The sequence below is a fragment of the Nelusetta ayraudi genome, unplaced genomic scaffold (assembly GCF_046127955.1).
Source record: "Nelusetta ayraudi isolate G7.1 ecotype Tasmania unplaced genomic scaffold, CSIRO-AGI_Nayr_v1 ptg000011l, whole genome shotgun sequence".
Classification (NCBI taxonomy): Eukaryota; Metazoa; Chordata; class Actinopteri; order Tetraodontiformes; family Monacanthidae; genus Nelusetta; species Nelusetta ayraudi.
The window spans coordinates 6939068-6953637 of record NW_027466061.1 but is presented as its reverse complement, the minus strand read 5'-3'; the positions used below and the strand labels follow the sequence as shown (position 1 = coordinate 6953637).

Genomic DNA, 14570 nt, shown 5'->3' with positions numbered 1-14570 from the left:
TTCAGAACTAAACCCCCGGCGCTTGGCCAGGGACTCGGCAGACACACGTATGTGCTCGACGGGTAAGCGCAGGCTTGGTTAGCTGGAGAAAAGGATTATCTAACACACTTTTTTTGTTTTACCCCCCTAAATTTTTATTTCAGATGCTCATCTTTGACTTAAGGACTTGATGGGCACAACAGGAATGAGTTGCGACAGGAATAAATGCTGCAGACCGCCGTCCACACGCACTGGAACTCTAGCTATTTATTATTATCATTACTCATTTTTATTATTGTGTTCGACAGTTTTTACCAAAATTCTATTACAGGCGTTGCAATATATTGCCATCTTCCATCAAACCAAGCAAACGTAAACGCAGCCCATTCCTCATTTTTGTGATATGCAAACTTTCAAAAGATTCTGGGTGACGTGGACGCTTAGATGGACACGGATGGGAGAAACCACATCTCAGTGGGGAAATTCGTGACAAGGTCTAACAAAGCTCGCCGTCACAGGGTGAGAAGTCGACGCTCAATGTAAACTGCTGTTAGGATGCGTTTCCTGACAGCCCCTGGAGAAGAGAGGACACCAGGCAGCTGATGAGCCGCCGCTGCAGCACTTATTAAAGGGTGGCTATACACATCGTTTCCTCTGTCAGTGTGATTACGCGGAGGCAAGGGGGCCCTCAGGTGGAGGTGGACCCAGGGCGTGTGATTAGCTCTGCCATTTCAATGACATTCACGCTAATCGCTAATATCAGCTCTGTCAAGGTGCGAGGACACGTCAGCTCCAGTTCCAGGGGGCTGAGGCCGCGGGCGGGGCGGGGCGGCGGGGGGGTGGGAGGTGAGGGTGTGTATGTGTGTGTGTGGGGGGGGTGGTATCTGATCGCACTTGATGCGAACGCCGTGTCAATCAGTTAAGTCGGGCACGGGGGCTGATTGTTCTACTGCGCATCGGCGGTCCGGCGGGCGCAGAGCAGCTGAGATGTGTAAACAACGGCGGCTCTGCGGAACCAGCAGGGACTGCTTAAGAAGCCCGAGGATTTTATATTATTAACCAACCAGGAAGAAGAAGCAGCAGCCACCGTGGAAGAAAAATAGTTGAGTTTCATCCAAGTGGGTTTTTATTGTTTTATTGGATGATAATAAATAAAAAAAAAACATGAAAGATAACATGCTAGTGAAGCTATTTAGAGGTGAAAGCAGTAAAAAAAGAGAATCCGTCAGCTTCAACCAGCTCTGAGAGAGGAAGGCTTTTCTCTCTCTCTCTCTCTCTCTCTCTTGGGCACATTTCATCCCCGAAACTCTCGCCTTTTAAAACTCCAACGACCCCGTCGCTCGGCGCTCTCACCCCCGAACAAAAGGAGGCATTATCAGACCTCGCTCTCGGCGGCGCGAGATCCATTTGGTAAACAGCCTGTGTCCTACAGTAGTAATCAGAGGGTATTTTTGAGGGATTTGCAGGCTGGCCAGGAGGCATCCGCTGGAGTGATCTCTAATTGCTAGAAGCGGAGACCTAGACTGCCTGGCGCTCTTTTGAAGCCATCGGCAGCAGCCTCCAGCCGGAGGAGCCAGCGGGGGAGGCTACCTACTGCGCCACTCTCCCCCTTCTCTCCCCCCTTCCCCCTCTTCTTCTCCCCTCGCCACGTCTTTATTCAACTTTTCTTGCCCGCCTTCCTCCCTTCCGCCTTCCTCTCCTTCTTCCCGTTTCTCCTCTAACTGTACTTGTTTCCTTGCCCCCCCCCCCTCGCCCCCCGCTCTCCAGCCTCCCTCCCTCCCCTCCCTTTCCCCTCCCACTCCCACTCAGTCAATGAGCCAGCAATCACTTTGCAGACAGACATCCTCTGCTCAGTCGGCCATGTTCAATCCCCGGCACCGGTGGCTGATGAGGCATTGTGGTGACGTCAAGCAGCGGCCGCTTTACGGGGAGCAACAGTTAACCTGTGGAGGCGCCGCTCTGCTTCCCAGGTTACAGGACTCATACTGGCAGTCTTTGTATAAAATAATGAATGTAATATGCCAAAGAGATGAAAGATAATGGGGCCAATTATTTTTTTTCACCCCCCCCACCCCCCAACCCCCTCCTCACCCGTCCAGGCGGTAGAGGAGAGTTTATGTCAGATAGTTGGTGTATAATGACACCTAATACCAGCGATGCCTTTGTTACTGCTGGAGCTTCTGTTTCCCGGTGCAGAGACTTTTCGTTCTGCGAGGAGCAGTTTTGAAAATGTGACACGCACGCGCACCTGCGCACGCAAATGCCAAGTTAGACTCTGCGGCGTATTCAGAAAGCAAGGGCACGCTGTCCGAGGCGGCGACATAAAAGCGTGGAAAAATCCATAAAATGGACACAAAAGCTGCAACGGAAATTTAGCGCACGGGAGAGAGAGGGAGAGAGAGGGGGGGGGAGAGAGAGAGAAAGAGAGAGAGGGGGGGGGGGGGGGGAGAGAGAGGGGGGGGGGGAGAGAGAGAGAAAGAGAGAGAGAGAGTGACACGCATGTCATCCAGGCGCACGCACGCACGCGGTGTGTCACAGAAACACAAACAATTTTTTAAGGCTTTTCTGGAAGGCAGCTCGCTCAGTGTGACATTGACTTCTCGGTGCCAATTCCACACTGCTGGATGCACTTGCTAGCTTTGCTGCCAATCCAGGTAAAGAGATTACAGACACACACAATGCAGTCTTCTGTTTGTCTGCCAAGAAGGAAAACCAGCCTTTTAAGCCCATTGAGGCGGTGGGGGTGTTGGGGGTGTTGGGGGTGTTGGGGCTGGGTGCTATGGACACATTCACACAGCCTCTCCCTCGTCCTCGCTCACGACCAATCCCCTCCTTCACCAGGAACATGGCGGCTAATATGTGCCCCGCTTACACAAAGCCCCCTTGTGACTGAAACAATTCAGCCTCCCGCTCTCTTTTTATTCCGCTCCCTAATACTGTTGCGCATTACTAATACTTGCATCATACAAATAAAGGAGGAATTTGGCTCACAATCAGTCACACAGTCATTACAAAGCAACGCTAATGGGCGCTGTCTGCTAGCCGACCCAAAGTGTAGAAACAATACGGAGGCGGGAGGGATTACATAAGGATTTCATCATGTTTCTTAATGGGGGCAATTAAAAAGGTGAGAGCGGCGGTACAACACGGCAGCGATATAGGTACCACTTTTAATATTTGCACTTGTGCTAATTAATTAAAATCCCACTCAAACTTGAAACCTGAAGGGCTGACGCTGACGTTTCAGCGGTACAGACAGTTTTTTTTCTTCTTCTTCTACTTCCACCCTCCCCTGCATGCTGAGGCATGCAGCTTTGACCCAATTAGTCAGCTACTTACAATCGTAAGAATGTAATTTAGCGTCGGGGTTTGGCGACGTGCTAATTTGCATTGTATACGCTCGTCTTTTCTGCTGGGGTTGGGGAGGGGGGGTGAGGGGTGGGGGCGGGGTCGCAGACGTGACGCTGGGAAGCAGCGAGGGGTGCGGCGCTCCAGGATGCCCCGAGTACAATTATGCCGCACGGGGATGCGTTGGGGCGGAGGGTGGTGGTGGTGGGTGAAGCAGAGGCAGAGGAGGAAGGAGGGCTAATTATGGCGTAGCAGAGCGGCCGCGTTACAGACGACAAGAAAGAATTCATCCATCAGCGAGTGCAGCTCGCACTTGGAGACCCAGGCTTTGGCAGAAAGCGATAGCTGCCACTCTGTCCTCACGCCCCCCCGCCCCCCAGCAGATGCCATTTCCCCCACCTCGGCAACACTCTCCTTGACACTGCCAATTGTGTTTGACAGTAAAATCACATCTTAGATCATAGTTAAAATGTCAGCCTGTGGGACTGGAGTAGGCAACAGATGACAGAATGATTTTGAGTCCGGGCGACTCCGAAAGCTTTTATTTCCCGCCCATGCGGCTCGTCCTGTCATGCGGCGGGGAGGCATGTGAAGTCGTGTCGAGGGCGGCGCCGCCCGATGACTGATAGGTGCAGTCGCGGCCTCTCGCAGCCTCGTCTGCGAGGGGGCCTGTGTTTTAGACCTCCCACGCCGCTGAATAAATTTTAAAACATTTTCCCCTGCCCTCCTCTTTTTTTCCGCTCTCCTTGGCCCCGTCGAAGAATGAGCGTCGGGAGAAGAAGGGGAAGGTTGAAGGGAGGGCAGGGCGGCGGCGGCGGCGGTGGCGCTGCTGCAGTGGCACGTGGAACAATGGGCGCCCTCTGGCATCAACCTCTGGACAGCCCGAAGCGGCTCAAGCAAAGGCACTGAACTCTCCCACAATGAGCGGCGGCGGCGGCGGCGGCGGGAAGGGAGGCTTTAGAGAGTTCAATTTCCCACACAATTGGCCGTATTCTACTCCTTTAAATGCCAAGGAGATGGTGTGCAGCGCGCGCCTTTTGTGAGGAGCTTTGCTTACACCGAGTGTCCTCTAACAGGAGAGACAGAGATAGAAAGGGAGGCGAACGGAGGGATGGGGTGGGGGTGGGGGTGGGGGTGTGTGTGGGGCGGGGGCACGGGGACAGAAATAGCGAGGAAGGAAAGAAGAGGGAATGAGCCTGAATGTTGCTTTTTTTGCTTTTTTGGAGGAGGGTGTGAAAAGGAAAAGAGCAGAGGGCAGAGACACCTCGGCTAACCTCGCGGTGGGTGGGGGGTTGGGGGGGGGGGGGGGTGGTTGAGGCGGGCGTCTGAAGGACAATGCTGCCACTAGTGGAGTGTGACGTTTGTCCTCCGTCCAAATCGACGGCAGGACCCGAAGAAAAACACACTCACAATCAAGTGTCCATCATCATCGACGCTCCGCTGCAAACCGCCGCGCATTTAGCCGCTAATAGACGACACAGCAGCGGCGGCAGTGGCGACGGGTCGGGCCTCAGTGCAGGAAATAAAAAGAGGTTTCCGAGATGACATTCAAATGAGGCGCTGATGGCGAGGCGAGGTGGCAGCGAGGAAGGAAGTCCGAGAAGCAGCACCTCCTCTCTGCACCGGCTTTAATTTGCCTGCAGTAACGCAATTATTTCCCACCTCGCACAAGAACAAGTAAACAAACGGGCGCTGGTTTTGGGGACATTTCGCTTCTCCTCCTCCTCCTCCTCCTCCTCCTCCTCGCCACTAAGGCCCCAGTTTTAGAGGACTTGTCGCGCTCGGGGCTGCCGGTCTGAGCAGATTTGTTTGGCAACAATGCATATAAAGCAGACCTTACAGTGGTAATGTAACGCTTGTTTCCACTGCGCTAAGGATGAGCGAGAACAAAGTGGGTCTGGGGAAGAAAGGGAAAGAAAATGAAAATTAAAAAGGAGAGGAAGAAGGAGGAGAGGAGCGAGGGCGGCGGAAACCTTGCTCCTTCCTTCCTTCCTTCCTTCCTGCGACGCAACACTCAAAACGTGAAGCAGTGTTTTTTTCTTTTTTTTGTCATGGAGGGGGGACGCAATTACGGGATCGGCGCTGCGGCTTAAAAGGAAGCGAATTGTGTAAGAGTCGGGATTGTTGAATAAAGAATGTGTTATTTTTATCTGCTGGAGAGGCGCAGAAGGAATCTGGAATTATTTTTTCATGATTCAATCTGTAAGATAAAAATGAACACAGGTGGGAAATTGATTTGAGCGGCGGGCTGCCAGATGCTCATCACCGGATCCGTAGGCAGTGGTAATGTGGGGCCGGGCCTCGGCTCTCGCTGATATTATATTCAGTGTGTCCTTTCCAGCCGTGGTCACAGGGGCAGCTGAGCCATTAATATTACACAATCGCACCAATGGATGTGATAAATTATTCACATTTCCTTATGGCTCTGTGATAGTCGACGCAACTCATCTGGAAGACCTGTTTTTGATTTGGAGGCCCCGCCGCACAGCAGCCGCCCGGCGCCCGCCCAGCGAGGCGGCCAGTGTTTCAGTGTGAAATCTTGGAACTGAAGCCCAACATTTCCCGTGATTGTTCATCGTAAACACAAAATGATTGAAAGGAAATTTCGAGCACTCTGGAAAATGTAAACAAACTTCCGGCGGTGACCTTTTCCTGTATCATTCAGACAAATGTCGAGTTTTGTCTGATTGTTTGGCACAATTAGTGCCTAGAGAGAAACAACAGTGAGCGTGCGTTGGCGGGACAGTGTGAGCCTCTAACAAAAGGTCAGCAAGTGACCTGCAGGGGGCAGTTTCTACTCGAGCCCACTGTTGTCTTGGAGACAGAGACAGTGAACCTGTCAGTCATCGGTGGCGCTGTTGCAAACGACAGACACGACAGCTTCCTGCGCCACCGCCTGCGTTTGTTTTCAGTTCAAAAGTTCAAAGTAACGGCCTCACTTTTGCATTCTGTGTGAAAGCACTCTATCCCTGGAAGCAGGCCGGGAAATATTTTTATTCGCATGAAAAAAAAAAAAAAAATGCATCCAGTGTGCAAAAGGCATTTAAGATGAAAGCAAAAAAAGAAAAAAGAAATTCCAGGTGGAACAAAATATGCCAAAAATACAGGTTGGAAAGAAAGACCAGCAGCAGCAGCAGCAGCAGCAGCAGCAGCAGCAGCTGTCCCCTGCCTCGGCGTCACACTCAATATAAATACGGCCGTTGTCATCAGAAAAATTGCCAGGGAGGCTATTTCTCCATCATTGTCTTCATTTGAAGGGCATTTTGCTGCCCAAAGGCAAAACGCCTCGCACACTCCCCGAGTGTCGCCCCGCACACCCTCCAGCAGTGCGGCAGACAGGAGAGAGGGGGGGGGGGGGGGGGGGGGGGGGACAGAGAGAAAAGCCTTCCTCTCTCAGAGCTGGACCTCACACTGGGCTCTGTCACTAGCGATCAAAATCCCCTCAAAGCCATAGATCACTTCCACTATAGTTCACATGTTCCACACTTAGAAACTGTTTACCAGACTCAAAGACACACACACTCCCACACACAAACACACACAAACACACACACACACACACACACACACAAACAACACACACACACACGCTGAGAGAGATCTGACGGTGAAAGAGCAAAACAATACAGCTCTTTCGATCTGAGCCGACTGCACTTAAAGATTTATACAGGCTGAGTTGCTCACCTGCAAAACACGAGTGTTTACTGTGGAGGAAAAACAGCTCTGGGCCGGTTCAGTGAAATGCCGCCAACAGGGGAGGTGACTGGTGTGAAATATCATAAAGAAGCCTTTTCTACAGGTGGACCGATGATTCTGCCCGCCGATGAATAAGGAGCTTTAAAGAACTATTAAAAAAAAAAAAAAAAAAAAGCAAAGGAAATTGGTTCCCTCAACACAACTGTAAATATTAATTATTTTATGTAATCCAATCATTATAGAGTGGGCAACTATTTTTTTTATAGTTATTTTCAAATGTATTTCATGTTCCCATATTTAATAATTATGATCAAACAATTTCTGTTCTGTTCTGTTGTTTGTCATTAACCAACCATCCATCTCCTGCCACTGCTGCTCTTGACACCCAGGGGTCACATGGTGCTGCATCCTGTCTCAGGGGCGAAGGTGAGGTCTCCACTCTATCACAGGGACACACTTAACGTCACACCTCCGGCCAGCGTCCGACCCACAACGCGACAAACGCCGCGCAAAGAACAGATCATAAAACAAAAGTCTAGATGCAATTTGGCCTGATGTATGATTTTCATATGGGTAAATATATATGTATATATATATATATATATATATATATATGTATATTTATATATATATATATATATATATATATATATATATATATATATATATATATATATATATATATATATATATATATATATATGTATACACACACATATATGTATGTATATATATATATATATATATATATATATACATATATATATATATATATATATATATACATATATATATATATATATATATATATATATATATATATATATACATATAAATTATAGCTAATATATATTAGCTATGTATATATATACACAGCTTAATATACTTAATATACTATCCATAAATACATTGATAAAAGTGTATACTTACAGTACAATACAGTACAATAAAAGTAATATGGTTTCACTGAATTAAGCTCATTCTGTTTTTTCCTGCAATTACTTCTCGTTAGTTCTTTTATCCCAGACATGGCTTTATTAGGTTTTTATTTAGCTGACGTGTTTTGGCGCATTCTTCATCATGTGACACTCTGGCGAAGGCGGAAGGATGCGGCGTATGTCAGGTAAATAAAAACCTAATAAACCCATGTCTGAGATAAAAGAATTAACGGGAAGTAATAGTAATATGGTTTCCCTACCTATAGAACGGTTCTTATTTATATCTGACAATACGCAGAGGTCACCTTGGTCAAATTTCATAATCAGTGTGAATGTTCGCGTCCTCACATAAACCAATAGAGAAGAGGGTGGACGAGGTTTCCAGGCTTGGGTGCGCAGGCCACCGTACTTCACTGGCAAGCTCGGGAGAGGGATGGGAGAGAGGGTGAGTGCTGCAATTTTAAAATGTAGCCACTTGATGTCGCCATTACTTCTCAAAACCTCCAAATATTACACACTCAACCTTTGAAGTAACAAAGTCGAATAGGCATCGATGTCGACCAGGCGAGCTCCCTGAACACCAGCGTCAGGCGACGTCACGCAAGCAGAAACCCCCCGGCGGAACAACTTGCTGCATGACAGCGGCAAGGTTACACACGTTGCCGACTCGTGAGGTTATTTCTCCTCGAGCCCACCCTCACCGCCCGCCTCTGTGAGGATTCCGGACACTTCCAGGCGTCCACCTCAGCCGCTGCCTGCCGGCGCTTCAGTCGGGCCGCGGCTTTCAAATGCGCATCGCCGCAGTATGGCGCAGGGAGGTAAACCTGTCTTTGTGAAAGACCTCTGCTTGAGAGAGGAACGTCACACAGTCACACACACACACACATACGTGCGCACGCACACATCTAAGATAAGGAGCCGATGAGAGATAGCGATAAAGTCAGTGCTTCTCCTGGGCTCTATCTGATGCTGTTATCTGACTGCACAGCACCCTCCATCCCACAATCCTTACACCCTTTAAGCACCTCTCTGAAACACTCACACCAGCGCCATCGCACACGCACACACATACACACACACAAGCGCGCGCCAGCGAGCGCCACGCAACGCTCAGACATTCCAAACACCGTAGCAGCTTATTGATTACTTTGACACGCTCCCATTGTCGAACAGACGGCACAGCTAATATCATGCAAGATTGGAACTGTTGGCCGTTATCTCATGGGGGAAAGGACACAAAATGACTATTTTCTCACCTTTTTCAGAAAGAAGGAGCAAAAAAATAAATAGTATATAAAAAAAGAGATGGGGGAGGGGTAGAAGGGTAGCAGGCAGACGTCGGCGAGCACTTACCTCTATGTCTGTTAGTGGTCTTGTCAAACATGAGCATGGCGTCATCAACCTGAAAGACACAAAAGCAGCGGCGGAATTAGCTTTGTCTTTGTCTGCAAAGGGCCTCACGCCTCCTGCTGCATTCTCACTGTGATTACTCTGAAAATATACATGTGCTGTTTTACCATCGCTCTTGTTTTTTGTTTTTTTTGGTTTGGGTTTTTTTCACCCGCAGCACAAGGGTCAGGTCACTGTCGCCGCCCTCCCTACGGCAGGAACAGTGGCTGCGCAACTGCAAATGAACTATAATGAGAAATAATGACTAAATAAAGATAAATAAATGGTATTGCTGCGTGCACAATATGTTTATTTTGATGAACACCATTGTCCGGTCTTGTGGAGGGTGACAGATAGACACATTACTCTCGGCGAGCGGGAGACAAATGGGGACCTTCCTCATCTCGGAGGCGGCGGTGGCATCCACCATAATATCATCCCTCATCATGTCCAATAAAGCCACACACAGACAGACAGCGCATCCCCTCCCCCACCACGCTTTGCACATCGACAACAAGCTGATCTCCAGATGGGTCCGGATTTCTAAAGAAATCTTAAAAAAGAGAGAGAGAGATTTGCTCATTTTGGTCTGCGATTTCTGTCCGAAGACACGTAGAGTTGGAAAAAAGCCGCAGATAAAAACAAAAAGGCGAACGCCGCCTGGGTTCGGACTCCAGGTGAGGGTGACGGTGACGAGTACGGTGAGATAGCTGCGGGAGGGAGGGGGGGCAGGAAGAGACAAGAATAGGGGTCTTGTTCATGTCGAAGTGTCTGATTGGATAAAGAGGAGTGGCCGGCAGCTGGGCAGACTGGCACTGGTACGCTGCTGCTGCCACTGCTGCCGCCGCCACGCCACTACGCCGCTGCCGCCACGCCACTGCCGCCACGCCACTGCCGCCACACAATTGGCAGCGGGGACGCTGGCACAGCTCGCAGGACCCTGTTAGTCACTGTACGGCTCACAGGCCACATGCAACTCCCAGACACTCCATTTGTGCCGAGCCAATAGCGTTTCTTGCAGAATGTTAATATGGTACGCAAGGGTGATTGGGAAGAGAAATCAAACTGTGCTTACTGACTGCTGCTTTACACAAAGGCTACATGATATCTTGATTAATATTATCAACGGGAGCCAAAACCTGAATTTAAAGAACTTTTGGGGGATTAGCCATGAAATGCAGTTTGATCTCAGAGATTTGATGCCTGATCGTTCTTGCTTAAATACTTTCTTTTTGTTCCGTCGCTCTTTGCGTCCCACAATCAGGAAGCCGCCAGCTTCCCTTGACAAGCCCCCAGGAGAAGAAATACAGGAAGCAACTATGAGCCTAGCTAATGCTAATGACATTAGCGTGGACTCTGCGGCAGTGGCAGTTTTGGAGGAACCCGTTGGGATTCTGGCATTCACAAAACAAGAACACTGTTTCAACAGCGGCAAGTGACACCAGCAGGTTGTCTGAGGGTTCGGCTGCCTGCACACCGTAACCTGTGACCGCCCGGGAAGTTTGTTGTGGAATGTTTGTCTCAGAATTGCCATTGTTTTGTTGCCGGTATCAAATCCAGGAAGCACATTAATGATACAGGGATGATACACTGCCTTTTTTTTATTATATTATTAAACATTTCAAGCTTGGGCTGCACCTATATTTACCGCAGTTCAGCCATTACTACACAGACTTGACAGTACAGCCTTGGTGTGAATGCAGCCGGGAGAGCTTATTAAATCTTGCACTGAGTGCAGGCAGAAATGTTTTCAACTGGGGGTTTTGAATTAACGGCAGCCAGGGTTGTAAATCTGCGAGTGCAACGGCGCCGCAGCAGCTCTCACTTCAGTGCAGCCACTAACAAAGTCAATAAATGTTTCTTTCTGTTGACACAACACGGTGACATAAAAATGCGGCAAAAATAATGACATTTTGTCTCTTGTCTCTGAAAAATGTGCTATCTGATGACTGCGCGAGAGAGGGAGGAAAAAAAAACAGAGGGAAGAAGTGTACAAACACACAGCTGCCGAGCAATATCGCCCGCGGCGACAGTTTTATAAACAGACATTTATAATGTCACACAACCCAACCTGTACCTCATGCCAGGCGATCTAATGAAAACCACATTAAAGTGAGAGTTAGCGGCATAACTGGAAATTGTGGAGCGGCGGCTTGAGGTTTCATTGCCTGAGCTTGAGGAACAAGGAGCTACTTGATGTTGCTGTTGTTTTTCAGAGCAGCCTTTTTACTGCCTTTATTGTGTGTCGCTTCCAACTGAAAGCCGCTATATGAACATTATTATTATTATTATTATTATTAGTAGTAGTAGTAGTACTAGTAGAGGTGGCGGCAGTATTCACTTGATTTTAGTGTTATTTACATCGTTATTGTCACACTAGAAATGTGGACGAATGAATCACTTATTCAATTTATAAATATTTTCTTTATTTAACCATCTGCGTGCGTTTATCTGTGACAGAATGAGAGCTGCAGCGCAGCGCCGATGATTAAACGGCATGTTTACCAACTATGGTAAACGTTTAATTTGACAAGTGGGCTGAAATCCGCAGATCATTCAAACGGACGGCGGCAGCGTACTGCTATTGACCTCTTCATCTAATATCAATTATCTGAAAGTCCTGCACGGAAAAAAACAAAACAAAACAAAAAACAAAGCAAAGCCATTCACGCATCAGTGGAAGTGCTGACCGAAAAAAAACACTTCAAGCAAAAGGCGGGCGATTCTCGTAAACACGACTATTTTGAAGGAGATTAATAGCGAACAGACTGGAGAAGCGCACTTTGAGATTGAAGATATGAATTTCTTTGAAAGAAAACATTCAGTTGCATTTGCTGAAAAACAACATTCCAAGGCTTTAATTTCTGTTGGCAGTTAGTTTGTCTTGCATCTCACTTGCAGCTGACAGAACTGCGGTTTGCTATTGAGCTTTAAAGTCCCTTTTCAGATCTTCCATTTCAAGAGGAGCGTCCTCGCATCAGGTCTGATCCAGAAGCAACCACAGGGCTCCAAAAAACAGCATGTTTAGCCCTCTGTTTGCAGCCTTCAACAAAAATGCTCCCTTTAGCTTTTCTGCTAAAACGAATGCCTTGTCAGACCTGACTGGAGGTATCGCCATCAACAGTGGCCAATATGAGTTGCCACTGTGACATCACAAAGGGCTGACGTACGGGAGCGCGCGTTCCAGCATGCATCCCCGATGAAAACAGAGCCGGCAGAGCGAGTGAAGGATGGAGTGTATGGAAAGTTCACCGACACACTATTGTTATTGTTAGGAAACATAAAGGGGATTTTGTAGCAACATGGACTTTGGCGGTCTGGGTTTTTTTCGTCGCTACCACTGCAGCGGCTGCACAGTCATTTGCAAACAGGGAGCAGGAAGTTTGCTACTTTGTAAAAAAGAAAAAAGAAAAAAGAAAAAAATGGAGCAGAGGGGCTCTATTAAAAGGAAGTGTATTATATAAATGTGTGAACCGTGTTGTTGCGACATTACTCGTGGAGGACCATCCTGTCAGCGAGACCCGCACAACAAAGAACACGGATTCACCGCCAAGCACTGATGGGCACTTTACCAAAGAATGTGCACATCATGTGAGAGTCACACTCCAGCAGGTCATACAATGCACTGGCTGCTTCTCTCTCTGCCACTTTCAGAGTCTATAGAACCATCTCCTGTGCTTCAGGGCTTTTCAATGTAGTTATTCAAGCAGAACACAACTGTGTGCCTCCATCTGATAGAAGGTTAAGGACCTCTTCACTGCTCACAAAAACGGGGGGGAAAAAAGCCCGCCACACAGAGGTGAGGCCAGGCTCACCTCGGGGAAGAAATCTTTCTCTGTCCTCCTCCTCCTCCTCCTCCTCCTTTACTCTTCCCTTTCTACTGGCTCGCTGAAAAAGAAAGGTTCAAAGGATAATGGCTGTCTTATCACTATGTAAAAGGGGAATGGGGGACTCCAGCGAAGTGCCTGGCCTTTTGTGACAATGAAGAAAAGAGCAAAAGTCTATTTCGCTGCGGTATATGCACTGGAAGAAGTCTGTGGCTACTTAAAAAGAAGGAGCTTGATCAGTGGCTGCCGAGGGCTGGGGAGGCAGGCGCAGGGAGTCCGGAGGCTTCATCTTCCATTCAAAAATAAAAAAATAACTAAATGAAATAATGGATAAACCTTTGCTAGCATCTTTCAACCACTTTGAAGACAGACTTGGGGATACTTGACTTGACAACTTTCTCGTAGATAAAGATATTCAATAGACAGCGCGTTCAAAGTGTGATTTAGCTTTTTGATAGTTTTCTTTTTTTAAATTTTTCGATGTATAACAAGTTCAAGTGTCCCAAAAATCCAGTTTAAATTGAATGACCTTTTCTAGACCATTGTTATCTGACTGACGTCCGAAAAGCCGGTAATCAAAATTCATCTCCACCTGGAATTTAAACCATTCGCTATCAGTGAGCAAACGAGGGAGTAACAGAGTTTATTAATTTCAAAAAGCTGACTCAAAAATACAGGGTGAAGTGTTAAAATACGTTTCTGCAAGCTGAAGAAACAGCAGAATCTTCTCTCATCTTCAACATACACACTCGCTGAGAGATAAAAGAAAAACGATTGCCAACTTTTTAAAGCCTCAGTAACAGACATGACAGAAGAAGCAGTTAGACAGACAGTGGCAGAACCAATTTAAAGTTCTGTGTAGCGTTGGGCACTTACTGCGTACAAGTGGGCGGGATGGCAAGTAGGAGAGGAGACAGAAGTGCGTCTGAGAAACACTGTTATTACTGTTGTTTCAAGAGGTTTCTTGAATTCTTGCAGGAGACCAACTAGGATTTATGATATTTTGATTTGTTTTTTTTTCTTCTAGCTTTTATATAATACAAACATGGAAAGCGTCAGCCTTCCAGGGATTTTTGAAATGTCTATATCTTTTAATTTCATTTAATCCCCAAATAGAAGAAGCTTGTAGAATGAACTAAAAAACAAAAAGTGTCTTTAGCCCTCTGTTGACAGCCTCCTACTGAAATTGATGCTTTGTTGTACCTCCCCTGTGTTTGGAAAGGGACAGAAACAAGGTGGTGATGACTTCCAGAACTATTTGTTTTTTTCTTTTCCATTTCCTGACAGACTAGAGACCAGATTTCAACCTCAATTACAACGTTGGCTTTGCCATGATCGTTAAAACCAGATGACGGAAGTTAATTAAAAGGACCATTACGGTGCCATATGTCAC

The 14570-nt window shown here is 47.5% G+C and overlaps 1 protein-coding gene across 7 annotated transcripts in view; it reads right to left on the bottom strand.

Moving 5' to 3' along the window:
* The window catches only part of LOC142884582 (RNA-binding protein Musashi homolog 2), a 263144-nt gene that overhangs the window by 99877 nt on the left and 148697 nt on the right, over positions 1 to 14570 (bottom strand). For all 7 annotated transcript variants that reach the window (XM_076020330.1, XM_076020329.1, XM_076020328.1 and 4 more), the window contains exon 7: positions 9315 to 9363. In XM_076020330.1, coding sequence (XP_075876445.1) covers positions 9315 to 9363 — 49 coding nt within the window. The remainder of the gene's footprint in view (positions 1 to 9314; positions 9364 to 14570) is intronic.